General features: G+C 35.2%; 1 protein-coding gene across 50 annotated transcripts in view; it reads right to left on the minus strand.

Annotated features, from left to right (window-relative positions):
- ADGRL3 (adhesion G protein-coupled receptor L3) overlaps positions 1 to 27,981 on the minus strand; it is an 801,265-nt gene that overhangs the window by 249,080 nt on the left and 524,204 nt on the right. For 46 of the 50 annotated variants that reach the window (XM_070262457.1, XM_070262459.1, XM_070262461.1 and 43 more), the window contains one exon: positions 6,693 to 6,773. The exons of the other annotated variants lie outside the window; for them this stretch is intronic. In XM_070262457.1, coding sequence (XP_070118558.1) covers positions 6,693 to 6,773 — 81 coding nt within the window. The remainder of the gene's footprint in view (positions 1 to 6,692; positions 6,774 to 27,981) is intronic. 50 annotated transcript variants of the gene reach the window in all.

Below are 27,981 nucleotides of genomic sequence, written 5' to 3' on the forward strand. Positions count from 1 at the left end.
TTGGTAACTTGCTACTACATTTTCCATATGGTTAGTAAGAGCACGTTGGTCACAAATAAAATGTACAATATCAAAGAAGAAATATATTATGACAAACAAATGCATCAAGTTCACAAAATATTTTTTCCCCAAAAAATGAGAGGAAAACTGAAAGAAATCAAGAGACTTGCAAGGAGATAGGACGGTGACATGTGGATTAAAACCAAAATGATTCTGGTACGGGCACAAAAACAGACACATAGATCAAGAGCCCAGAAATAAACCCACACATTTATGGACAGCTAATTTTCAACAAGGGAGTCAAGAAAATACAATGGAGAAAGGAAAGTCTCTTCAATAAATGGTGTTGGGAAAACAGGACAGCCATATACAAAAGAATGAAAGTACACCATTGTCTTATACCATACACAAAAATTAACTCAAAATAGATTAAAGACTTGAATGTGAGACCTGAAACCATGAAACTTCTAGAAGAAAACATAGGCAGTATGCTCTTTGATATCAACCTTAGCAGCATATTTTCAAGTACCATGTCTGACCAGGCAAGGGAAACAATAGAAAAAATAAACAAATGGGACTACATCAAACTACAAAGCTTCTGCACAGCAAAAGAAACCATTAGCAAAACGAAAAGACAGCCTAACAATTGGGAGAAGATATTTGCAAACCATATATTTGATAAGGGGTTAATATCTAAATTATATAAAGCACTCATACATCTCAACAACAACAAAAAAACTAACAACCCAATTAAAGAATGGGCAGAAAATCTGAACAGACATTTCTCCAAAGAAGATATACAGATGATAAACAGGCACATGAAAAGATGTTCAACATCATTAACCATCAGGGAAACATAAATCAAAACTACAATGAGATAGCACCTCATTACTGTCAGAATGGTTATAATTAACAAGACAGGAAACAACAAGTGTTGGAGAGGATATGGAAAGAAGGGAACCCTCGTACACTGCTGGTGGGAGCGCAGACTGGTGCAGCCGCTACGCAAAACAGTATGGAGATTCCTCAAAAAATTAAGAATAGAACTACCATACAAGCCAGCTATTCCACTGCTGGGTATTTATCCAAAAAACATGATAACACGAATGTGTAAAGATACATGCACTCCTACGTTCATTGCAGCATTATTCACAATAGCCAAGACTTGGAAGCAACCTAGGTGCCCACCAAGGGATGATGGATAAAGAAGATGTGGTGTATATGCACAATGGAATACTACTCAGCCATAAAAAATGATGAAATCTGGCCATTTGTGACAACATGGATGGACCTTGAGGGTATCATACTAAGTGAAATAAGTCAGAGGGAGAATGTCATATACCTATGATCTCAATCATAAGTAGACGATAAAAACAAACAACAACAAACACCAGAGACAGAGATTGGATTGGTGGTTACCAGAGGGGAAGGCGGGAGGGAGGAGGGTGAAAGAGGTGATTAGGTACACATGTATGGTGATGGATGGTAATTAGTCTTTGGGTAGTGAACATGATGTAATCTACACAGTAATCAAAATACAGTGATGTACACTGAAATTTAAAAAAAAAAAAAAGAACGGGAGCGGGGCCGGCCCGGTGGCGCAGCGGTTAAGTTCGCACGTTCCGCTTCTCGGTGGCCCGGGGTTCGCTGGTTCGGATCCCGGGTGCGGACATGGCACTGCTTGGCAGCCATGCTGTGGTAGGTGTCCCACGTATAAACTACAGGAAGATGGGCACGGATGTTAGCTCAGAGCCAGGCTTCCTCAGCAAAAAGAGGAGGACTGGCAGTAGTTAGCTGGGGGCTAATCTTCCTCCAAAAAAAAAAAAAAAAAGAACGGGAGCTAGTGAAGGATTTTAGACAGAGGGTGTCTTAGTATGGAGGACAGATTAAAGAGAGGCCGGTCTATAAGCTAGAAATCACTTAGAAGGCTGCTGCCATGTTAGCAAAGAGGAGAAAGAGATATCAAACAATGAGGAGAAATAAAAAAACAAAAGAACCCACAAAATGATTCATAGGCGATATACAACTTGAGGACACACACAAAAAAAGGATGAAAATGTGATTTTTTTCCTTTTGGAAAAATAATTATACAATTATTTTTCAAAACAGAGTTTTAAAACACAATTCCAAAGTTACCAATAATTAATTCTCTGTCTCAAACACCCAAAGCACAATTGCTAATAAAAAAAAAAAAAAGTACCAAATAATCCAAAATACTTCAGATGAGAACAGAATAAAATGGCAAAATATGTAGGCAATCTGATGTGTTATTGTAGGTTAGATAGTTCATATTTTGTACTGAAAAGTTTCCTGGCTAATATTGATAACTATATTAACACATTTTTTAACATTGTTGTTTTGTATTGCTAGTTGTCTGTAAAATATACAAGGAATTAACATATAAAGCAATAATTCCCAAAATATTAACATGCACATAGACTAGTGGAAATTGATACAAGAAAGGAGAGAAAGAATAGAGAGAGCCAGAGGTCAATGGGGAAGGGAATATCTAGATACATCTCTCATATTCTCAATATGTATAAAATTATAGTAGAAAAACAGAAAAAGGAAAGCTAAAAGGGTTAGCTAATGTTAATATTTATGTAGTTCAAAGGATATTGCTATATAATTCCACACAAAAGAAACAATTATTGGAGATAGAATTTCAAATTATTTAAAGAACCTAATTTTTCTTATTGTATAAATTCAAATAAAAACATATAATATACATGAGATTCTCTCTTTCTGTTTATATATATACTTATATATGTAAATAGACATCGATATAGTTCATTTGTATAATTTGACTGCATATAAATAACAACAGTGTATAGTATAATTAAAAATAGTAAATTAAGATGAGAGGTGACAGTTGAAAGGAAATACTTTGTGGTTCCAACGTAATGATATTATTATGCCAACTCTATCCTATCTGCAATATTCATTTTTAAATGAATTAGTTTTAAGAACAAAGCACAAGATTTTTTTGCAATATTATTTTGATGATTTATGCAAACCTCTTTATCTAATTAAATGTTAATTTTTTGAAAATTGCAGGACTGTGGCACATGAGCTAGTCACTATAACTACAATTGTATTAACCACAGGGTAGTTTAGGAGGGTCTCTGGATCAATATATGTAGAGGAATGATATGAGAACTAGAAGTTATGAAGACAGTTGTCCTAATGTAGACAGAGCACAATATAAGGCAGATATCAAGCAGAGACAACTGTTGGATTCTAGTGATTCATTCGTTACCAGGTCAATAACATCACTACTTTTACTAAGATGATGCTTTTTTTTGGTGAGAGGAAGACTGGCCCTGAGCCAAGATCTGTTGCCAATCTTCCTCTTTTTGCTTGAGGAAGATTGTCTCTTAGCTAACATCTGTGCCAATCTTCATCTATTTTGTATGTGGGATGCCACTACAGCATGGCCTGATGAGCAGTGTGTAGGTTTATGCCCCGGCTATGAACCTGTGAACCCCGGGCCAAGAAGGCAGAGTGCGTGAACTTAATCACTGTTCCACCTCCGTGCCCGGCTCTTAAGGTGATACCGTTTTAAAGTGAAACTTTTAATAATGCCTACCTACTTATTTCCTCTTCGGGGTCTAGTTTATATCAGGTATTTGCCAGGAACTTGATACTTACTCTTTCACTTAATCATCCTAATAGACTTGCCAGGTGGCATTATTATCCTTGTTTTACAGAGGGCAGACAGAAGCTGCCCAAGGTCACGCAGGTCTGCCTGGCTCCAAAACCCAATTTCGTCCCATATGCCACAGCTGTGAACCCAAAAGCACATGGTAATAGCCACATTTTATCTAGGGCCTACCAGATGCCAGACTTTGTTCTGTATTATCTCTCATCCTCACAAAGACACTGCAAAGTTCTTATTTCTGACCTTCTACGTAGTAGTTGAAGAAACTAAAGATAAGAAAGGTCTAGAACTCCTAAGTTTAAATTTATTGGCTCTAAATCCCTTCATTTTATCAGTTTTTGTCTTATTTCACTCTAAATATATTTTACTCTTTATCTGTCTACCTATGGCAGTTTGAAATGGTCCAAATTCCTCTCCTTCCTGCATTCATAGTCCTTTGGACATTGTTCCTCCATCAAGAGATGGAGTCTATTTCTACCCTCTTAAGTCTGGGATTGGCTATGTGACTTGTTTTGGACAATGGGACATAGCAAAGATACAAGCTTGAAAAATACCTGAACTTTGGGACTTGATTACTTACTGTTGGGAATCCTGTTACAATGGGAATGAGCCTGCTGGATGATGAAAGCCCATATGGCCATCACCCTGGATGACATCAAAGTGAATACCAAATAAGTGAGTGAGTTCCCTCCCTTGCAAAACCAATCTGCCTGCTAACTAGTAAACATCCAGCCTCAGCCAAGTGAGCACACACATGACTCAACCAACTCTGAGAACCATAATAAATGTTTCATGCTTTAAGTCATTATCTTTTGGAGTGGATTATTACACTACCCTTCCCACAACCTTACAGTATTCTTCCCCAATCACACTGGGATCATGTCTAAAGAACTGAGTTATATTGAAGTTACCAACCTGCAGAAATAGGCCTCCAGCTTTGGTAGGAACAACATTCTACTAAGAATTAACAAGTCTAAAACTATGCATCAATTTAAAATTCATCTATTCCTCATGATGCAGGATTATGTAATCAACATCCAGTTAATCAGTATAAAAACTTTAGAGACATTTCTGCTCCTTTCTCTGAATCCATTCAGTCAAATGCCATGTCTCTTCAAAATATTTCTCAGGCCCTGACAGTGCTGTCAACACACTGTTAACTAATTTCCCAGTCATTTTTTATCTGGACTACTGAAACCATCTCCCTCTGCCAATCTCTCATCATCTACACTGACTGGAAAGCTATTTTTCTCATATCAAGAACTGATAATGTTATGATGTAACACCCCACTGACTTAGGAATATTTTTTTAAAAATTAAAAACATTTCATGATTTTTTTTCCAGGATAAAATACAGACTCTTTGGCATGTGATACAGAATCCTTCACAATCTGCCTCATTGCATCTTCCAGTCTCTTTCTCTAAAACTGCTCCCATTTTACTGTGCACTCAGCACATTTCCTTAAAAATATCACAAACTTTCCCATAGTCGTGTTTTGGTTCATTCTGCTTGCTCTTTGTGGGATTCCCATTGTCATCCCTACTCCCTTTTCTTCTTGAAAAATGAGGATGCGTCCTTAGAATCTCGGTTGCTACCTTCACTTTCAGTCACTTAGATAGGAATCGTTGTATGAGTTCTTACCATGTGCCAAGCACAGATCAGTGGCTGGAGGAGAAATAATAATTATGACCCTCTCTGCCCTCAAGGACCTTACAGAAGAGAAAGGGAAACATGTACACTGAAAAATAAAATACAATGTCTTAGGTGCAATAAGTGAGGCAAGCACAAGGACATTTGGAGAACAGAGACATGCACTTAGCTCCTCTCTAGTACGTAGTCAGGTAGTCAGAGAAGGTTTAACAGGAACTGAAGATAAAGGAGAGCCTTGAAACACTGGTAGAAAGTTGTTGGGTAGAAAAGAAAAGGTAAGAGACTCCTGGCAGAGAAAATAGCATGAATAGAAAACATGCTCATAAAAGTCAGACCTAATGACTTCTATTGTATCAAGTAACTAATACTGTTGAAAGTATAAGAAAATATATTGCATTACTTAAAACTGAAAAATTAACCTTAGGATATTTGGTATTTATAAAATTCAAAGGTATGTCTATATTACATCAGCTTTGAACATTATAAAACATTTTGGAAATCATTAGTAAGTATTTCTTTAAAAGCAGAAAGACAAATTCTGTATTTAGCTTATGAGACAATAAATGTTACTTTCAATTTGTATGATGTTATTTTTAAAAATCTCTGAACAGGAGGCATCAATTTAAAATACATAATTTTAATTTATACTTTGTGGGTATTTTTGAGGAAGATTAGCCCTGAGCTAACATCCGCTGCCAATCCTCAACTTTTTGCTGAGGAAGATTGGCCCTGAGTTAAATCTGTGCCCATCTTCCTCTATTTTATATGTGGGATGCCTGCCATAGCATGGCTTGATAAGTGGTGTGCAGATCTGTGCCTGGGATCCGAACCTATGAACCCCAGGCCACAGAAGCAGAGAGCATGAATTTATCCACTGTGCCACTGGGCTGGCCCTAACTTACACAGTTTTAAAACTAAGTGATCATTAAATACTAAAATGACTTTCAGAAAGAATAATAATAGAATATAAAATATCACTCTGCAAGGAAATAAATCTGTCAATATGACAGATTAAAACATCTTAATTTATAAAAAATAGGATAGTAGAAGAAGAAAGTTCCAATAAAAATAGTAATGGTTATCTGATAAGCTCTAAATTTAGTTGGATTTCAACTAGTCTTCCACTAGTTGAATTGCTAAGGATCCCCATTTCTTGTTTTGGTTTACAAACATTTCACAGAAAAATATTTATACTTCATTTTATAAAGAAGACTTACTCTTTTGTTATCAGATTCCTTACACACCATTTCCCCTGCTTTTTAAACAGGTACTGCATTGTAAACTATATATTTACACCCATCTTTAATTTAGTTACTTGCCTTCATCCAAGAATGAATAGAGTTTCTCTTTCTTTAAATAATGATAAAAAAAACAACTCACCTCTGACAGGGGGTCTTTCTAGCTCAGAGTCAAGGTGAATTGGTGGAGAAATGTAGGACACCTGTCCATGATGTGCCTGCCCTGTGGACCCAAAAATAAATGGTGAGAAGACATTGTAGTTATGTCTCTTCACTTTTTTTTTGTCTTTATGATGTCACATTATCTCTCTTCACACTGAATTAATAGCCATTACAAAGTTGAGACAGATCTATCCAAACATAGAAACATTACGTGTCATCCAACCATCAACCAATTAAATCAATTCTTCTTAAACTATCTAGCTTTTCTCTTTTTCTGGTTAAATTACAAATTTATTGTGGAGTGACACTTTAAAAATACAATAAAAATGATTGACAAGACAAGTGAAATGTAAAAACTAAACATAAGACAAAATACAAGTCCTCAGGTTTTATTGTTAGATTAAATAGACATTAAGTACTCTATCAATTTGCTGTAAGTGCTTCTAAATATTTACTCTCAATTTCTGCACTTATTTCATTGTAGATCAGTAATAAACAGTCTGCAGACTGACATCAATGTCAGATAACACTTTGAGTAGCACTTATTTAGATAACTTTATAATCCTGATTATTTATATTTTATTTTTAAGATTTGCTTCTACTATTTGAATAGAAAACTACTCCTATCCATTTATTGTATTTGATGGAAAAATAATAATTAACCACAATATAAAGAGCAGGTAGATGGATTCATTCTTTATTGGTTGCAAAGAATTCGGCCAGTTCACATACATATTTGTAGTATACTTTCTGTCTTGTGACAGATTTGAAGGCCCAGATGCTGACCGAAAAAACTGCTAGCTTAAAAACAAAAAAAGTTTCTAATGCTCAAAGTAGCTATAGCTTGTATACTAATGATCCAGTAAGCAATTAGGATTTTGAGGCAAGAAAGCATAGCTACAGAGTCAATTCAAATTCTAAAGCTACTTCATATAAAGAAGGTTTGGGTAGAAGTGGAGGACCCACTACTTTCTTTCTACAATGGGAATATGCAGTTATATTTTACACATTTACTATAGCAATTTACAGGGTTGTTAATCTCTTTTCCTAAACAAGGAAAGTTAATGATACATAGATTATGATAACAGTTAGAGTAACCTTCCTGTTTCAAGTAATATTCGACTTGTAATAAACTCTGCTGATTCCTCTTATGAGGCACATTTCAAATAATTAATATGGCTCCCTGTTGATAGTAGCTGCTGTTGCTCCCAGCATTTTTCTAGCTAACAGTAGACACAGTGGAGAGGCTGTAATATACAGAGCCCCTCATAATGGTAACTAAGAATATTGTGCATTCACTGGCCATGTTTCAGTGGAATACTAAAAGCACTATTATAAAAGAAATAAGATGGTGATTGTGCACTGTTAGCAGTCCATGTGTAATACAGCTTATTAAAAACTTCAGATTATCTTAATTATACAAACACCTGATGCTTACCTAAGCTGCACACTTGATTGCAAAAACATTATTATTAATTTGTTTTTAAAGACTTTATTTTTCCTTTGTCTTCCCAAAGCCCCCCAGTACATAGTTGTATATTTTTAGTTGTGGGTCCTTCTAGCGTGGCATGTGGGATGCCGCCTCAGCGTGGCTTGATGAGCTGTGCCATGTCCGTGCCCAGGATCTGAACCAGTGAAACCCTGGGGCACAGAAGCAGAGCTCGGGAACTTAACCACTCGGCCACAGGGCCGGCCCCAACATTTTTATTTTTAAGGTCCTGTGTCATTACAAATGAATTGGTTTGAAACTTTATTGATCATGAAAATGAAAATAAGAATCTTTCGCTTCATATTGCTTCAAAATAATCTCAGCATATAAAATAATATTGATTTCATGTCTCATCAAGGAACACGGCTTTTACCACATATAATAATAATCACCATGCACTCATACATACATCATCTCCTCTTATGCAACCAACACCACTATGAGGATTTAAAGCTAAGTTCTATGTTAATTATACATATTTTTAAATCATAGAAACAAGCAGAGAAGATTAACTAACTTGTTCAAGTACATGCAGCTGGTAAATGGCAAGGCCAACGGCATTTTGACTCCAAATCTGAAGTGTTTTCATCTATATTATATTTTTTCAGTATACTAAACCTGGAAAAAATATGTATAGATTTTAATGATTGAACTCTGACAAGTAACTGCTTTTGGAACTGTCACCCCTACATTCAGGTTGAATAAACAGTCCCTTTAAATGTCACATTTGCTTCTGTTCTCAGGATAAGCATGTAACTTCAAGGGTGCTCAACAGGAATACCTTTGGTCGCCCGAGATCACAGCGTGTATATCCCCAAGGGGAATGGGGCTATCAAAGAGCCAGAGCAATGGGACCAGGATTATTGAAAGCCAAGTCCTGAACTTGGTTTTCATTCACTCTCCAAGGAGAAATCTAGCAAACTGCAGGATGAGGTGTGGCAGAGAAAGCCACAGTGGTAGGAACTGACTGAGACACTAAGCCTTAGAGGAAGGCCAGAAATGCAGTCATAAATTTCAACTTGGTGATTGAGATTTCTGATTTACAGAACAAAAACTAGAAATTATGGAGGCTGCTGTTGATGGATTCCATTAACCAAATACTTAAAACGATTTCCGTTTCACTTTAGATCTGTGGTATTCACACATTTATCTCCACAAAAACATATAAAAGGTAATAAAACTTATTCTAATCTGTAGTTAACTAAGGCAATAATTCTCAGGGTGGTAATCACTTCATCTGGGAGGGAGCATCCTGTGGGAGGGCTGTGCAGAGTTTGAAAAAAACCCCACTGACTCTCAAAGTTCCACCCTCTCCATTAAGAATTACTGCAAAATAATAGTAATAACAATAAATTCCAGTTAAAACTATAAATAACTTCTATATACATTTCTCTTAGACACCTGGTGAATAATATTCAACAAAAAATGTGATGAGTTCCAAAAGAGCTTAGGGAGATAAAAAGCATGGCAAACACATACTGTTTTTAAAGATCAGACCAGAATCCTCTTAGACAGGGAGCATGACTACTCTCTCATGTATCACATTCTCCACAATGCTCTACTGTCTCATGCTAGACTTGCCCGGTCCTTGTAACAGAAACTTTATATATCTTATATATCCAAATATGTGACGTGCTGCTCCAATTTTGCCCTTACTTTTTCGAATTAAAAAGATATATATCTGCTTCTTTTTCCTCCTGAATTTTATTTTATTTTTCTTGAACTTTAAAGCAAAAAAATCTTACTCAGATTTTGATTAGAATTACATTAATCCTATAATTTGGAAAATAAACAGTTAAAATATTCGTCTTCATATATTTTTTAAATGAATCTCCATTTGTTTGAACTATCTTTTAATAAGTGGCAATAAATCAATTTTGAAGTTTTCTATATTTTAGTTATAGGAATATTTTAAGTATTTTATTTTCCCTATTTTGAACAAAATTTTAAAATTTTCTCGATAACTTTAATTGAACTTTTTTGATGGTTATTGTTGGAATTAGTTATTGACTTTGACCTTCCTAGTTCCTTAGAGTTAGATACACTGATAATAAAATTTTAGTTACTCAGTATTTAATTCTTTTGTGCAGTAGAATCTAAACTTTAAAGATTGATTTTATAGGATGTCCAATTTAGGGGACAGAGTTTCCTGGTGCTGCTATTCACCTGTCATTTTACCTTAAGTTCCTACAAAGTACTCACCAAAGAAATGCACAATGCTTAATGATAGATTTCGTAAAAGAATTAAAAGGGAAGGGAAAAGAAATGCTTCCTGGTTTATTGCTAAGGAGTCTGAAAAAATAATGGCAATAGGGAAACAGGTGGGTGGCTTATGATACATTTATGTGGAGATATCATATATATGTGTGCGTGCGTATATATACATATATATGTATATACATGTACATATATGTGTACACTTATGTGATATATCTATATTGACATATAATTTACATACCATACAATTCACTTATTTAAAGGACGCAATGGCTTTTAGTATAATCACATTATACTAAAATAATGTGCAACGAACACCACAATCAATTTGAGACCATTTTCATTGCTGCAAAAAGAAATCCCAAGCGCATTACCAGTCACTCCCCACTTCCTTCAAACACACCCCAGCCCTAGGCATCCACTCATCTACTTTGCATCTCTACAGATTTGCCTATTCCGGACATTTCATATAAATGGAATTACACAAATATATGGTCTTTTGTGATCAGTTTCTTTCACTTAATGCAATTTTTCAAGGTTCATCCATGTGGTAGCATGAATCAGTATTTCAGTCCTTTTGTTGTCAAATCATATTCCATTGTATACCACATTCTATTTAATCATTCATCAGTTGATGGCCATTTGGGATCATTTCTATTTATTGAGTATTATGAATAATGCCGCTATGGACCTTTGTGTTCAACTTTTTGTATAAACATATATTTGCATTTTTCTTGAATATATATACCTAGCAGTGGAATTGCTGGGTCATATTCTAACTCTATGTGTAAACTTTTGAGGAACTGTCAGTCTGATTTCAAAAGAGGCTGTACCATTTTACTTTTTATTAGGAGTATATGAGGGTTCCAATATCATAGAGACCTTTCTCAGTTTTTTTTTTTTTTTACAGTAGTAGTGTAGTTAAGTTAGAGTTGACCAGATTTTGAAATAATTAATATTAGGACAATTGTGAAATCTAGGAAGGGATCAATCTCCTCAAGTGAATATTGAAAGATAAAACAGAGGGTTTGGGTCAGAAGTTGTATAGTTCATCCACAGTGAGAAAATAGAAGGCGGAAAATGATTCAGCCAAAAAAAAAAAAACAGCATTTCACATTCTAAAATGAAAATGTGGGGACTCTCCAGTGTCATTTATGCCAAAGATGTAGAAATTTTAAGGGTGATAGTCAACAGAACCCATCACTATAGCAAAAACCCAAAGGCCATTATGGATTCTGGAAAAGCCATTATTTTTCTATCTTCAATCTCTTTTTCAACTTTCATTTAATTTCTATTTCATTGAGGAATCCTGTTCAATTTCTACTAAAGTTCAAATATAGAAAATATTTGACCAGCATTTGGTACAAGAAAAGGCTTTTTCTCTCTCTTTCCTTCTACTGTCAATACTTTACTTGCACATCAGAGCAACGAAATACATTTTTAGAACCATGGACTTTGGAAGGAAAAATGCATTTGATAGCTTATAATCCCAAACCTACATTTTAGAATCAGGAAACAGACATCTTGAGAAATTGGTGACTTTCAAAAGTCAAATCAAGGTGCTGGTTGTCAAGAGTGATGTCAGAGGATGGTAAGAAAGGGGACACTTTACAGCTAGCCTCCAGGAAACTGCCCACAACCCTCATCCTCTCTTACCTCTGAGGCCTTCCTTATTATTTTCAAGGTGTGAGAGGCATTATCTTTCACATGTTGAGACAATAAAAACGTTGAAAACTATTTATTTATGGATATATGTACTTTTTTTCCCGTAAGGCTATGCCTACAAACTAAAGACAATTTAGCATAACAGAAAAGATCATGCCCAGGGAACAGAACTGCCTGTGTCGGTATCTGAACTCTGCCACTTTTTAACCACTTAACAATCAGCCATGTAACTTATCAGCCAGCAATTACCAAGTTAACTTCTATGTGCCTCAATTTCCTCACTTGTATAATGAGGATTATAAAACCATTTACCTTATAGGGGTTTTTTGAAGATTAAATCAACTTATACATATGTAGGAATTAGAACAGTTCTTCGTACAAAGTAAAGTATTTAGAATTTTTAGCTATTACTATCATTATTATTATTACAGATCACTCATTCATTTCTTCATCAACCAATATTAGTTGAGCATCTAACACATGACAGGTACCTTCCTAGGTGTTTGGCACACATCACACAACCAAATAAATGATAATCTACACTCTTACATAGAGGGGCACAGACAGTAAGCAATTAACACAATAAATACATCAATAATATTGTATATATGAGATGCTAAGGGCAATGGAAAAAATTAGAACAGGCTAAAGGGGATCTGGAGTGAGAAGGGCAGGTTGCAATTTTAAACAAGGTCATCAGGGAAGGCCTAATTTAATTTCCATGAACAGCATTTGAAGAGTTCAAGAAAAGACAGGAGATAATATCTGACTTTTATAGGAAACTGCAAAAAGGTAAAAGCATAGATAAGGGCCCAAATCTAATTTTAATGATTAACAACGAAAGAATGAAATGTGCTGGTATCAGATGCTTTTTTCTCACACTTTAATTTCAAATTTTACACATATTCATAGGCATATTAATAATGTCATCAATGACAAATGAATAAAAGAAGACATAAATAAAATACGGAGCTATGCAGTTGGAAAAACAAACACAACTTTCTTCCTAAAGTAAAGCCATATTTTCCTACCATCGAGTCCCCATTGGTTTCTCTAGTTATACCATCTTTCAACTCAAATTTTCCTCATTTTCTGTATGGTGCTGTAAACAAGTTTAATAGTTTATGGCCCTCCAGGCAGATTTTAAGCCTTCTTTTTGTTTGTTTGCTTTAAATTTTCAACTGCTAATCTTGATTATTTCCTCTAGAGATCTGACATCTCTCCCTCCTTAAAAACAGTAAAATAGATCTCTATTTTTGCTCCTGGGATTTTTACCAATGTTATCATTTTCCTTTTAAAATCTTTTGGATGATAGCAAGTTATATCTCTGCATCTCTCTGCCCTCCTACAATAACGATTCCATGTGGAATATGGGAACCTGTACTAAACTACATTTAAAAACGACATATGGAATTTTTACAGGTTTCTCAAATACTCTGAAAGTAGTTAAGCCTCCTCAAAAAAACCCCAAAAGTTTAATTTCTGGTTAAAAATAATCTGAGCTATGATAAAGAATACCAGAGGTCAATGTGTAGTTTGTGCTGATGGAAAATTGGGCATGTCCAGCATTATAAAACCTTGCTTTTTTTGTCTTCAAATCCCAGTCTGACTATAACCATCTGTCATTTTTAAAGTGAGCTTTCAGTTGAAGATGTAAACACCAATCAAAAGTAATCATCAAAGAGAAGAGTTGTGAAGTTGCCAATTTGATACCCATCTTTTCACTCTGGCTTTTTTCCCCCTTCATCATGTTATTCATACTTATTTCCAGTGAATTTAGTAAAATATGAGGTAGCAGAGAAACAACTACATGCTTGACTTATTCAGGATATAAAGTCATTGATGGAGGTGCAAAGGTCACTGATGGGCTTCTCCCCAGTGGCTATTACTTGTCACACAGAAAACGGATGGAGTCATTTGAAGCAACGGTAACTTTCTTGTTTGTGTGTGTATATGTGTGTATTTCACTCAGCAAATATTTTTTCAGTACCCACTCCCTTTGGTGGTCAATATTAACAAGACTATATAAACAAGATAATGTCCCTCCCCTGAGACGTTTCAGGTTAGATGCAGGATTAAGTAACTACATCGAAGTGTGATACCTACCTTGACAGAGGTGAGAGAAAAGAGCACAATAGCCTCTAACTGAGGTAAATGAAATGAGGGAAGCTGAGACTGAGGGAACAGCAAGTGGTCGTCTAGTGAAAGACTATGGTGGGTATGGGGCAGCAGAGGGAACATTATGAGTGGATGCTTACAGATCATATGAGTAAGAGGGCTAGGGGACAGGGACCACAGTGGAGGGTGGGCAAAAAGGATGATTAAAAAATAATAAAAATTTTCTGAAATGTACATAAAAAAGAAGGAATAAAGAAAATATGCCTATTATCCACCATCAACAATGGTCAATTCAAGGCCTGTATTGTTTCATCTCCCCCCTCCCATGCCCCTTTCTCATCCTAGAATATTCTGAAGCAAATTCCATGCATCATATAATTTCATCTGTCAATTATTTGAGTATGTATCTATAAATTATAAGGGCTCTTTAAAATAACTATAATACCATTATGATACCTAAAAATTAAGAAGCTCAAATTCAATAAAGTAATTGTCAGGAAAAAATTAATAACTCTGAAAGAGTGAATCCTTTAGCCTGCAAAATATCCCATTGGTCATAGTATTCAAAGTGTGTATTGGAATGAGGAATGCTTTATATTTATGATGAATACCGGAGTTCACGGATAGAGAAGGGAATCTATTTTATAAAGCCATATAAATGCTTTTCTTTCTTTCACAAGCATGAAAAATAGACTTGGTAGTCAAATGACAAACACTGCAGTTTGGAAGTACCACTTCAAAAATTATTCCACGAAGTCTCAAAAACCTATTGTAGCAGGCATTACAATAATAAACTGGAGGAAAAAAACGAAAAAGAAATCAGAGCATTTATCTTCCCTAAATTTCTAGTTTTTTACAATCCTTCAAAAATAAACAGGAATGAACACATTAGAACACTGAAGATCATATTAATAAAAATGGCTGTTTTCTGAAAAGCTAATACTAAGCAGCACCATGTGAGGTAAACATTGTGTCCTATTTTAAAAATGCAGTAACTAAAGCTCCATAAGGTTAAGTGCATTTTCAAAGGTTACACAATAGTGTATGTGGGAATCAGGTTCCAAATCCAGAGACCATGTTCTTTCTATATAGCTTACTGCCTCCACATCCTATAAATATATCCACGGGGGTGGGGAGAGAAAGCAAATATACTACAATTTCTAAAACATTAGAAAGTTTTAGTTCTCCATTTCCAGGCTACCTAAAATTAAGTGTTTACATTACTAAAAGACTAAATCACAAAACCATCAGGATTCTAAAATTACTTTTCTCAGACAATGAGCAAAACATTATGTTCTACTTAACAAGAGGGTAGTTATATTAGCCCTCTTCTGGAGTTTCTTTATTTTAAGGGATTCCTTAAAAAGGGTTATTAGGGTTCAGTCATACAGATCTCCTAGAATCATTGTGATTTCCAGAAGCTAGTAAAAAGATTTGAAGTGGACCTCTCTCCTGCCACACACACACACTCACATCTTTCCTATTCTTTATCACCAATGTACTGAGCTCATGTTTTGCAGATAGAGTAAAAAGAAAATACTTTACTATCCAAGCGGTTAACATTCAGGCCTATTCCATTGAAGGTGTGCGTATTCAGGGTGGGGAGCATGACAAGCTGGATTAGAAAAGTTAAAATTTGGTTAACATAGGCAAATCTAATCAGCAGAACTGAGATGTCAGTGTGAACTCCAGGGTCAATAATTCCAGTTGGTCAACTAACACACGACAGACACACAAGAGACTGTTTCTAGGCCCCCTTCGCTGCCAGAGCAATTCTGATTTAGGAATTAAAGTTACCTCAGATATCTGCTTACAGCTTGTGGTAGATAGAACAATGGTCCCTTAAAGATGTCTACTTCTAATCCCCAGAACCTATGAATGTGTTATCTTATATGACAGAAGGGACTTTGCAGATGCGATTAAGGTTGAGATGGGGAGATTATCCTATCTAATCACACCAGTTCTTAAAGGAGATAAGGGAGGCAGACGAGTAGGTGAGAGTAATGTAATGTGAGAAAGACTAGACAAGCCCCTGCTTGCTTTGAAGATGGAGGAACGGGACCAGAAGCAAGGAATGGTGGCAGTTTCTTGAAGCTTAAAGTGACAAGACTCTACAGAAAGAACTGCTTTTAGCTTGGTGAGACCCATGTCAAACTTCTGTTTCTAGAGAAATGTAACATAATAAATTTGCATTGTTCAAGTTTCTAGGTTTGTGGTAATTTGATCCAGCAGTGATAGAAAACTAATACACAGTTTAATAACTGATATTTATTTTAATTCTAAAAACTTCTGTTCTTATTAAATGTACTAATTATTTGAATAGATATTGTATTTACATGGTACATATTCAACTGGGATAAATGATAGCATCTCACCAACCTGATGACCTCCCAGAGGCAATCTCTCCTTTCAGTATTTTGTATATCTTTGTGGAGTTATTCTACGCCCCTATAACACATACACATACACACACACGATCACAAATATTTATTCATTTGAATTGTTGTCATATTAAAACACACTAATACGCTGCATTTTGCCAAGCCTGCTCTAAAAAGTAAATCTAGAGTTTCTATTGTTTAACCACAACATTCTAATGCGTAGAGATCCTTGCATTACATTATTAAGAATGTACCATGATCTAAGTCACCAATGGCACAGACCACTTGACATTCTTTTAATCCGAAATAGGAGAGCATTTCATAAGGCAATGTAATAACTTGATGATTGCAACAAAACAATAAGCATAAAACACACTATTATAATGAGATGGTCAATTGGACAAAACAAGAAATCAAAAGATGAAATGGTTTCTTCAGAAATTATCTAATCTAACTGCTGTAATTTACAGAGGAAGAAATAGGCTCAGATGAAATAGAGGACACACCTGAGGTGACCTCTATTTAAGAGCAGAAGAAGACATAGGATAGTAGTCATAGGCTCCTAGTCATGTGCTCTTTCCTCTATACTACTCTGTCTCTTTCTCTTTTTTTGCTATTAGGACTATTTTTTTAGAGCAGTTTAAAAAATTCACAGCAAGATTAAGAGGAAGGTACAGAGATTTCCCATATATCCCCTGCCCCTCACCCCCTTGCATAGCCATCATCAACATTCCCCACCAGAGTGGTGCATTTGTTAAATGATGAAACTACATTGATACATCATCATCACCCAAAGTCCATAGTTTACAGTAGGGTGCCCTCTTGGTGTTGTACATTCTATGGGTTTTGACAAACATACAATGATATGCGTCCATCATTATGGTATCATAGAGAGTATTTTCACTGCACTAAAAATCCTCTGTTCTCTGCCTATTCATACCTCCTCCTTTTTCTTTATCTTTTTATTTTTATGGTAGAAAATATAGAAAGTGTAAAAACTTGTTTGGCTAACAAAATAGGACTAAGAATGCTGCAATATAGGAAATTAAAGTTTTGTATTACAGTAAAATTTAGAGTCAATCCACTTTTTTGAAATTATGTAGGTCACAGATATACTATGAGAATGAAATTCATGGTGACATACAGATTATTAGTGTCTAGTACATAATCAAGGTTCATTAAATGTTAGTTTCTTTACCCTTCCCACTCCTTTAATAAGTATTTCCTTTGGGTTATTTCATTGCTATGTTGTGCATTTCCAACATCTTGTTCATTAGTAAACAAAAATGATAAACATAAGCAATGGAAAATAAATTATTAAAAAAAATTTCTTTATTACCTAATTTTTGGAGGGAGGAAATTAAGACATAAGAATTTTGGATTGACCTGGAATCATTCTCTGTTATGTTCTCCAATACTCAGAATTTGATTATGTGGTGGTATATTAAAATGTAGGCAAGCTTGGCTACTGATTCAAATTTTCTGTTATGTATCAGCTGCATTTCTTGTTAATATTCAGAAACTTCAAGGTTCTTTAAGAATATAACAGATATTCTGTACAGGATTATGATAATGAAACATATATGATCTTCTTGATGATATAGCTTTAAGAATGAGTCATTCCAGAATTGTAAATTTTTAAAATAAATTATCTAATGTTAGTTTTATGCCAGTTCTTAATCCTGGAGCTTACAAAGACTGGGTAAAATAACTCTTTGACCCAAATAATGGCAAAAGAGAAAGAAAGTACCTGTGAATTAGCTTTCATTAATTCCCCCAATTACTCATTTATTCATTTGGACAATATTTAATGAGTGCCTACTATGTGACTGACACCAAGTACTGGAATTAACCAGTGAACTGTCAACTCTTGGGACGTAGAGATACAAAATTATGGGCTTTAATTGAGAAATCCATTTGCTAAGATAAAGGGAGCCCAATAAATATGTGTGTGACTCACAGTTGATGTTCAATAAATATTCATTATTTTTTGTCTATAAGAAAGACAAAAATAACTGTAATAAGTGAGAAGCAAAATCTCCTTTGGTGATTCAGGAAAGGTTGGCAGAGGAATGATTACAAGGCGCATCCTATGAGTCTAAGACTAAAATTATTTGTCATGTTCATTCTCCTAATTCACTTGTGATATTTGGAAATATGATTCACTATATTATAAAGTGCCTTTTAAGAGAGAAAAAGATGAGGTGTTTTCCATGATTTTTTATTTATGGCAAAAATTACATAAAGTGCATAGTCTATGAATTTCTTGAATACATATTTTTACCTATTATTCAATTCACCTATCAAAACTTAACATTAAAAGAAGATACTAATTATTTAAGCTTTTTCAACAGGTAGCCTAGATATCAAATTCCAAGAAAAAAAGGGTTGACATAAGCTTTATACTCATTTTCTCTGTTATGAAAATTTATATAATATTTAAAAATTTATGTTCTCCAGAAATTGTGTACTACATGAAAAACATGAATAGCAAGTATGTGTGTATATTTATATTTATAATCACACACACACACACACCTTGGCTACTTTCAAATTCTTGGATTTCTGAAACTTATTTTAACATCTGCTATAATTTTATAAGTAATAAAACTGAAACATCATTTCACTTCTTTAATCTGCCTTCATTGGAAGAATAATCTAAATGAACACATTTAGTGAGGACTTTATGTACATAGGACAATTCAGATATAAAACTCCACGAGGGGTGGAAGCATATCAATTATAGTTTCTATGTCTTCTCTGTCATCCTAGGACCCACTCAAACGTCTTAGACATTGTAAGAACTCAACGCATTTCTGGTGAAAATTCACATTCATGACATAAAAGAAATTAAGATGAATGGTAAAATTTCTACACTTCAAATCATAAAGAAGGCAAATAGTAAAACTCTGGGAAAATTTCTTTCAAAAATGGAAAGAAATTCATAGTGCAACTAATTTTGTTTAATGGAGAAGTGTTACATATTTGGTAACTACCTTAATTCTCGCAGCCTGTTCATTTCTAGCAGAAAACATTCATGGGGTTCTTGAAAAAGTTTCTGGCAAATGAGACACATACCAATTCTCCAAATACAGACTTTAATCCAATGCATTTATGTAAAGTAGATCTTTTAAAAATTACTCTTCTTATGTACTTTTATCGATTTTATTTTCTCCCAATAATATAATTAAGTAGGCGGCAATGACATCATTAAGATAAACTGTGAAAAACTTAGATAAATTGGTACCATATTTCTATTATTTATCTGTATTTAACAGAACTGAAAATAGTTGATGCCATAAAGGAAAGATTGAAATTACATGTTCAGGAGAAAGGGTTATGGTGCCTGAAAAGTGATATCAGAATTACTTCAAAGGAGAACCAGCAGGTGAAAATTTGCTTCTGGAACTACAGAAGAAAGCAGCAAGAGGAAAAGCATAGACCAGGGTATTCACAACAAAGAGGTTTGCTCCCTAGAGTACAGAGCCAGGAAGCTGGCCTGCTGTGCTTATGTTTTTAAAGTTCTGCTTCAAAGACTATTCTAGCATGCTAAGAAAAACATAAAATGTTAAATTTTTTGTCCTCCCTGCTGATAGATCAGAAAACATCCGGTAACATTAACTCAAAAAGAGGAATAGTAAAGCATGTTTGAAGTATCTGAAACAAGGTTCATAGGTGGATAGCAACAAAATGCTAACACCGCCCCATTTAGCCCCTGCCCCTAAGGAAGGCTCCAAGATAGGTAAAGAAGCAGCCTGGATTTGACTGAATAAATGCTATCAATGGAGAAGTGTGACAACGGAGATCTCAAGGTCAAAGCTACTATCATGGGTACACATCATGTACTACTCTCAAATGATGCCCATTAGCATTTTTCCTCTCAGCTCCTAAGTCTGTAAATCTTAGAGAGGGCAGATCTATGTATAGGAGAATTAGAATGACACTTTTGGATAGTAGAGTCATAGTAAACTAAATGTACCTCAGCTTACTTCAGAGAAGAGTAGAAAATTTCAAATACATTCATTATAGGTCCAGTGTTCAAGGAAGTTCTTCCTATGTATGAGATAGTTACGCAAGATAATGAAGAATCAGAGAAGGTTCTGATAAGGATATACGTAAAGTTTGTTTGTGAAAATAACTGTTCTTTGAAAGAAAAGAGACAGGGCGATGCTCATTTTCCCCACAATTAGGTCAGAATCTCTCCTTCCTTCTCATCAATCTGTGCAATCTGTGAGAGGATCTCTCAGGAAGATAGCCCAGCAGGACCTGCCAGCATGCTTGGTTAGTTGACTGAGATCAATATACGCCCCCAAAGACCTGAAATCAGAAAATTCCATGCAAAGGTATTGCACGCACAGACTTACAAAAGTGGGATCAGAATGACCCAAGCATAACAAGACCAGATTGACACATAGAGCAATAAAAGAATATGGATATTCTCCCAGGATGACGACAGTGAATTTCAACACCTAATTCTTTTCAATAAACTCTAAAATATATCATTGTATAGAATGAAACTGCCTGTAGTGAAATTTTGACAACTCCCCTCTGTGTGCTAAAATGCTGCCAGGTGAAAAATCTGAACTCTTTGTACAAATTGTTCATTTTTGACAGATTTATCCGACTTTTATGTTTGCAGTCTTAATCAAAGGAATTTGGAAAAGCTAGAATTTAGCTTTACACTCAAAGAAGAGGAAGCACTATTAGCATACTTTGGAGGTACTAGGCATTTATATCACAGTTATCTACAAAAAACAAGACGTCATAGAAGTGAAAATATTTATAAAGTAAAAGTATAGAGTTGGATTGATTTTAAGATACTGTATATTAGATTTTACTGAGAATTATATTTTTCATAGTTATGCCATATTATTTGATAGTTTTATGTTTTCCTCTTTAAGAGACATATTTTATTTTCATAGTTCTAAACAGGTCATTCTATTTCATTATTGCAATTTAATGTATGATTAAATGAATCTCTTGGCTCCTATTATAACTTCATTTTGGTGAAAATTTTGCATATTATAGTCTTATGATTTTCCTTCAGGCTTCAAGGAAACAGTATCTGATAAGAGATATTTTAGTTTACTTCAAGTTAGATTAAAGCGTTAATATTTATTCATAAAGGATTTTCTTTTAAGATTTATATTTGGGGAAACAAGCCAAGAAACAATAAGCAGGATTCCAAGGACATCTTTATAAAAACCAAAACACCTCTACCAGTGTAAATTTAGATGAGTTTTTTGTTGTATAGAATGATATGTCTATTTTCTTTGTTCAGCATCCTTTGTTTCAGGATACACAGAATATTCAATATTAATCCTGCTAGGTTTAAATACATTGGGTAGGCTGACCCTCTCCAGTATCCTCTAAAATCTGAGAGGTAAGTTTGTCACCCAGGTTTGGCTACTGAGAGCATTCCATGAAATATATCAGAAGACACTCAGATTCTTCCCCAGAAATGGCTAGTGCTAATAGGGAGAAAGGACACTCCTTCTATGAGAACCTGATGTTCACGAAAAATATAGGCTTGGAGATGCCAGTGGTCATCTTGTTGCCACGTGGAAGAAGTATATGTGAAAAAGGAGCCAATCAGAAGCAAGCAGAGTGTGGGGACTGAGTGAGACAGAGCCTTGATAACAGAATATGAACAGTTCCTTTTTAGTTCTGAAGCAAGCTTCACCCTTTGGATGTCCAGTTATTTGAGATTAAATTCCTTACCTTAGCTTTAGCTAGTTTGATTTGGGCTTTTCTTACTTTAAAACAAAAGCATTTGACTAATACTGTATGTTCAGATGTGTGCATGTGTGTCTGGGGAAGCAGAAATATTTTCTTCCTTTAATAAGTGCACACTATAACAGGAAGCTAATCACTTCAGCTTTGTCCCTTGGCCACTCAAAAATTTATTAACATGGTTTCAATTCAATTTAGCCACATGTAACTTAACTAACACATCTTAATACATTACATTTTAAATGGGAATATTTGGAGGGCTAATATATGCTTTTTAAAAAATTATCAATGTTCCTAAAGTGCTTATTAATTAGTAATAAAGGGGAGAAATCTTAGCAATGTCTACAAATGAAAAATAGAGAAACTTAGTAAATCACTTCACATATTATGAGGGAGAAATACTCATGCATATTATTTTACATATATTCAGAGAACAGGAAATCATTAAACCATTAAGGAGCATATTCATTTCTGGAAAATTAATTATGTCAAAACCCAACATGTTTGAAGTACTGTTATATCTTGATAATGCTTTTTAGGGACACTAGGCATCAACCAAGGCCCTTAACAAACCCTACTCTGAGCTGGTTGTATGATATAGGCATGCTAGACTTGTTAGTGCATCCTCCTTTAGTACAGAAGGAGCAATTGATGCCCTGTACCATGAGGCATCATCATATTCTTACTTTTTTCTTTCTGTGCTTCATGGCTACAGTGACGTAGAATGTGGTGGTCCAAGGTTCTACTTGTAACAAGATGTTATGGTTTCAGTGAAGGAGTGCTGCTTTTTTCACTTTATTCTATTACCCAACACCTTACTTTCATGAGATGAATGTGAGATTCTATTTAAAAACAAAAAAGCTAGACAATGAATAGAATTTAAATCCTCCTTTAATTTAATTCAAAATCTACTCCATGTTATGATGCACATAAACTGTTTCTTATCATTAATATTTTACATCAAGTGTTGGTGCTATACTCAAATGGCCTTGATATTCTAAGTGCTTGATGCTCAAAGAAATGTCATCTCGAGAAAAAAAAATCACACAAACCTTCCAAAAGCCATAACCCATAGTTTCCATTTTAGTGATGGCTTTACCAAGTACCAATCACTAAGCTCATTTCTGAAAAATAAGCATATTCTCAAGTAGATTATCGGTGCAGAAGGGCCTGAGGTCTTACCTACAGGTGCAAAACCAGCAAAGCAATGTCAAATACTGATGAGCTGAATCATCTGCCACTGAACATCAAAGGTGACATTGTGCGAAGTCCACGGAAGGTTTGAACCCAGTGGACCTTCTCAACTATCTCTTCACTCTGATCAAACTGCACACTGAACTGTACAGGACAGCAGACGCATCTATATAAGCCAGGTATGAAGGAGGAGATCACTGGAACTGGCTGAGAAGTAAAGCTGCTCACAAACAAGCAATTTGACTTAAGTGCCATAAAGCATACATCTAAAAGAAAAAAAGAGTTATTCCAGAATACTGTCATCACATTATCTTGACAATATCATACACATGGAGGGATCATTTTCATGAAAATCCTGCTTAGAATTCCACTTGATGGCCTCCAGTTGGCTCTAATATTGAGAAGCTTCTAGAGGTGGTTAGTCCAAACCCAGCTGTTCATGATAACCCATTAGAAGAAATTAAATCATTAGAAAATGACCCAAAATTCCTGAACCAGTATCTTTAGTTATATTTTAGGATAATTCCAGAAGTTCTTGATTTTGGTAGGTTTCTTATCAAAACAATATGAAGAATTCCTAGTTCTGCTTAGAACCTCTGCTTCCCAGCTGTAAGCCAATTATTTTCAATACACCGATGGCCACATGTTAAATTTTTCTGACTACATCTGCATTTATCTCAGCTGAGGTTGAGAACTTATGGGTATTATCCTTATCTAAATGTCATCTTCCTATCAAGAAACAGCCAAAAAGATGGTACAGACAAGAATGAACTCCCTAAAGCAGACACATGAAAACGATTAGCTAACAGGTCTCACCAAGTTTTGTCAGTGTTCAAAGTGTCACTCAGTATTCTAAAACAGCAATCATTCCTGCTGAATCCCATGCTGACAGCTCGGGTCCTGCCTCAATTGTACTCACTAGGGAAATCTTTAAAAGAAATACATATATATATACATATATATTTTTTTCCTATTTCTGTTTCACTCCTTTGCTCACTGTTACTATATGTTTAATAAGGTTAGTCTTTGCTAGACCTTACAAGACTGAGCTGAGAGAGATTTAACTAACTCTAATCAAAGCCACATATGCCAGAACACATGAGATTCAGTGGTGAGGCAGTATAGTGCCATGGCTAAGACCAGAGGTTTTAGAGACACAAGACCTGTGTGTACTCTTTGCAGTTACGTCACTTGTGCATTCTGTGGCATTGGGTATATTAATCTCTTAGCGCCAATTTCTTCATCTATTATACACAAACAATAACAATCCCATTTCATGGTGAGGGTTTTAAAAAAAAAATGTTTAATAAGCACCTGAATGTTGACCTCTTGTCATCATTGTTTGCAACATCACTAATTCACACTTGTTTCCTCTGAGACAAACCAGACAATTCAAGCACTGTTAATCAGATCCCTTTGAGCACAAGGTATTTTAGTTTGGTGATTAGGAGATGGTATTTGGAGATGGTATTAGCTGAGGATCAAAGCACTGACGTCAACGTAGGAACACGGGGCAAGTTGGTTAGCCTCTTGGAGATTCCATTTCCTCATCTGAAATACAGGGTTAGTGCTAGATATTTCACAGAGCAGGGGTCAGCCAACTCTGGCCCACAGGCCAAATCTGGCCCATGCCCTGATTTGCATGGCCTGTGATCTAGGAATTGCTCCTTGAGTTTTACAAGGCTAGAAGAAGACAAAGAAGGAGTAGGAGAAAAGGAGGAGGAGCAGGAGGAGAGGAGGACCAGCAGCAGCACCAGCAGCACTAATGACCAGATGTGGTCTGCGAAACCTAAAATATTTACTATCTGGTCCTTTACAGAAAAAGTTGCTGATCTGTGTCTTTGGATTACTGTGATCATTAAAGAAGCCAATATATGAAATACACTAAGCAGAAGACTTAGCATAATTGTAGTTATTTTTCTTGCTACTAACCTTCTAAGTCTTCATCTAAATGCCACAGCAAAGGAAGCAGTAATTCTTCTTATGCCACCTTTAGCTGCTGATGCAGAAATAGCTGATACTCTAAACTCATTAGAAAGAACATTCCAACAGGGTTTTTCTTTCTCTGCTTAAAGAATTACACTAAATAAGGCAGAGGTGGATTATTATATTATCCTTGCAAGAAATTACTTGGCAAAAACAGTTTAGATCATTTTGTTTCATGCAGCTGTACTTAATGCAAATGTGTTCTATATGAGAGATCTCCATTAGGAGACATATATATACACACAAATATACACATACACACACAAAGTATTGTGGGTGCTGCTTTGTGTGTACCTATTGTTTGCTCAGTTTTGTCATAAGGGACACTCACATACTATAGGACTCAGAAATGATAAAGGTTTCCAATGTGATTTGGTGTGATATTAGCTCTGAGAAGTAATTGTCGATAGTCCCGCTTGTTATAACTACTCAGTACAACTCAAGACAAGAGAGTAGGAGTTCGCTGCTTTAGAAAATGCATGCTCTTGATTTTGTCCATAAGGTGCAAAGGTTGAAATGAAACCGAGTATGCATAATAAAGATTGAGACACATTTTCTAAGTATCCTTTGATCATCCTAACCCTTCCACTTGCCAAATGTAATAGAAGACTATGCCTTCCTATATTAGTAGATGGGTGTGATCCAGTGACTTTTCTAAAGTCGTAAAGCAAGTCCACAAGAGGTGGGCATGAAAATAAAATAGCTAAAGAGAATGAAAGTACATTAATTAACAATAATGACGTAGCTCCTGATATGCAAGTTGACCACGAAAGAGAAAATTAATCCATCTATTAAGAATTTGAGAATTCATATACATGATAGTCAAATTTAATCTAAAAAGGAATATGCGTTTGGGTTTTTATCTGTTATAAAGACAATATGAAAATGAGGATAATGATAATGTTGAAGATATTTGTTGAGTATTTAACTCTGTGCTAAATTCTGTTAAGTATTTTATAATCTCATCTGAATCCTCACGCTAATTAATGAGGTATTTGCTATAGTTCCCCCTGTTTAGCCAATGAGGGAACTAAGGCTCAGTCTAAATTGAGTATTTTTTTCCACATGCTCTGCCACAAATGTGGTAATTTCAGAGAAAATATGACTCCCAAATTAATACTAAATGCTTTGACTTAGAAAAACTTTTTTGTAGGGTACTGAATTTCCATATTGGTCTAAAATTAAACAATTGATATTTTAAAACCTTAGTCATCATGCATCATAAAGTCTGAATATCCCTTTAGACACCAGAGTCCTAACCCAAACTTTGATTTTCTCATGCTATAAACCCACCTTGGTTAACTTCTCTGTTGATGCAAAGCCATCAGAGAACTGCAAGAAGGAAAAGTATCACCAAATTTCATTTGAACTGGTCATGTAAGGAAAAAAGGCAAGGGCTTCTGAGAAATCCCTTTAATTCTTTGGAGAAGCGAAAGGATGCTGTGTTTGGGAAGCAAAGGTAAAGCCAGCTTAAGAGAAGAAAAAAGAAAAGGAAAGGTTGTAAATGCCAAACTTCAAAAATTGTAAAGAACAGGGGAAAATAACTCCACCACAAAATCATATTGTTCAACCACAAAACCCAAAATCTAGAAGGGGAGCAAACTGCCTTTTTTTTGCTTTTGAAACTTGTTTCTACTTTGTTAGAATGAGATCCATTCATGTTTAAACTATTCTAAGGAAAAATTTCAAATCATATCTGGTAAATAACTAACAATAAAGTAAAATAACAACAAATACAAAAAAGAGAGACACTTAGATTTAGCATGAAAAAAGTGAAGAAAAAGAGAAACGAGTAAAGTCTTTTTCCGTTAAAATAGATTTAATCGAGTGTTATTATTAGAACAGGCATCCCTCCTACTAATTCATCAACAAATATTTATTAAGTCCACATAAGGTGTTAAGCTGATGATTCATTCTCTAGCCCCATCTCCCTCAGAAACACCTTTAGGGTATTTTCAAATTTCTTAAGAGCTCTGATTTCAGTTTCTGATTTGGTCCCTTTATCTTCAATCCAGGGAGAGACAGACTTTCCATCTCCAGCAAGGATTATTCTGGTAATGAGGCACAAACACTGATGAGAGGAGAAGTCCCTCAGACATTAGGGTGGAAAAAATCCTGAGTCTCCCTGTGAGGAAAGTATGATGAGGATTTGAAACAATTGCAGTAAAAGAACCTCGCCTAAAAGATCCCATTCTAATAGGAAAGACAGGGAGGTATCCAAACAACAAGTTTACAGTATGTAAAGTGCCATAACAGAGGTACATCAGCAACAAAAATAGGAAACAAGCACCTCTGTTTAGGAAGAAACCGTCACAGAGGAGATAATGCTCCAGATGGCTCTTAAGTAATGTGACCATATGGCCCTGTTGACAGTTATTTTCAGATTTCCTGATTGGTTAGCTCCCCTTTCCTTCTCAAGTGTCCCAATTTGGGTGATAAATTATATGATCATCCCAATCTTAAAAGGTACAGAGGAGTTTGCCTCC

Source organism: Equus caballus, chromosome 3, assembly GCF_041296265.1.
Source record: "Equus caballus isolate H_3958 breed thoroughbred chromosome 3, TB-T2T, whole genome shotgun sequence".
NCBI lineage: Eukaryota > Metazoa > Chordata > Mammalia > Perissodactyla > Equidae > Equus > Equus caballus.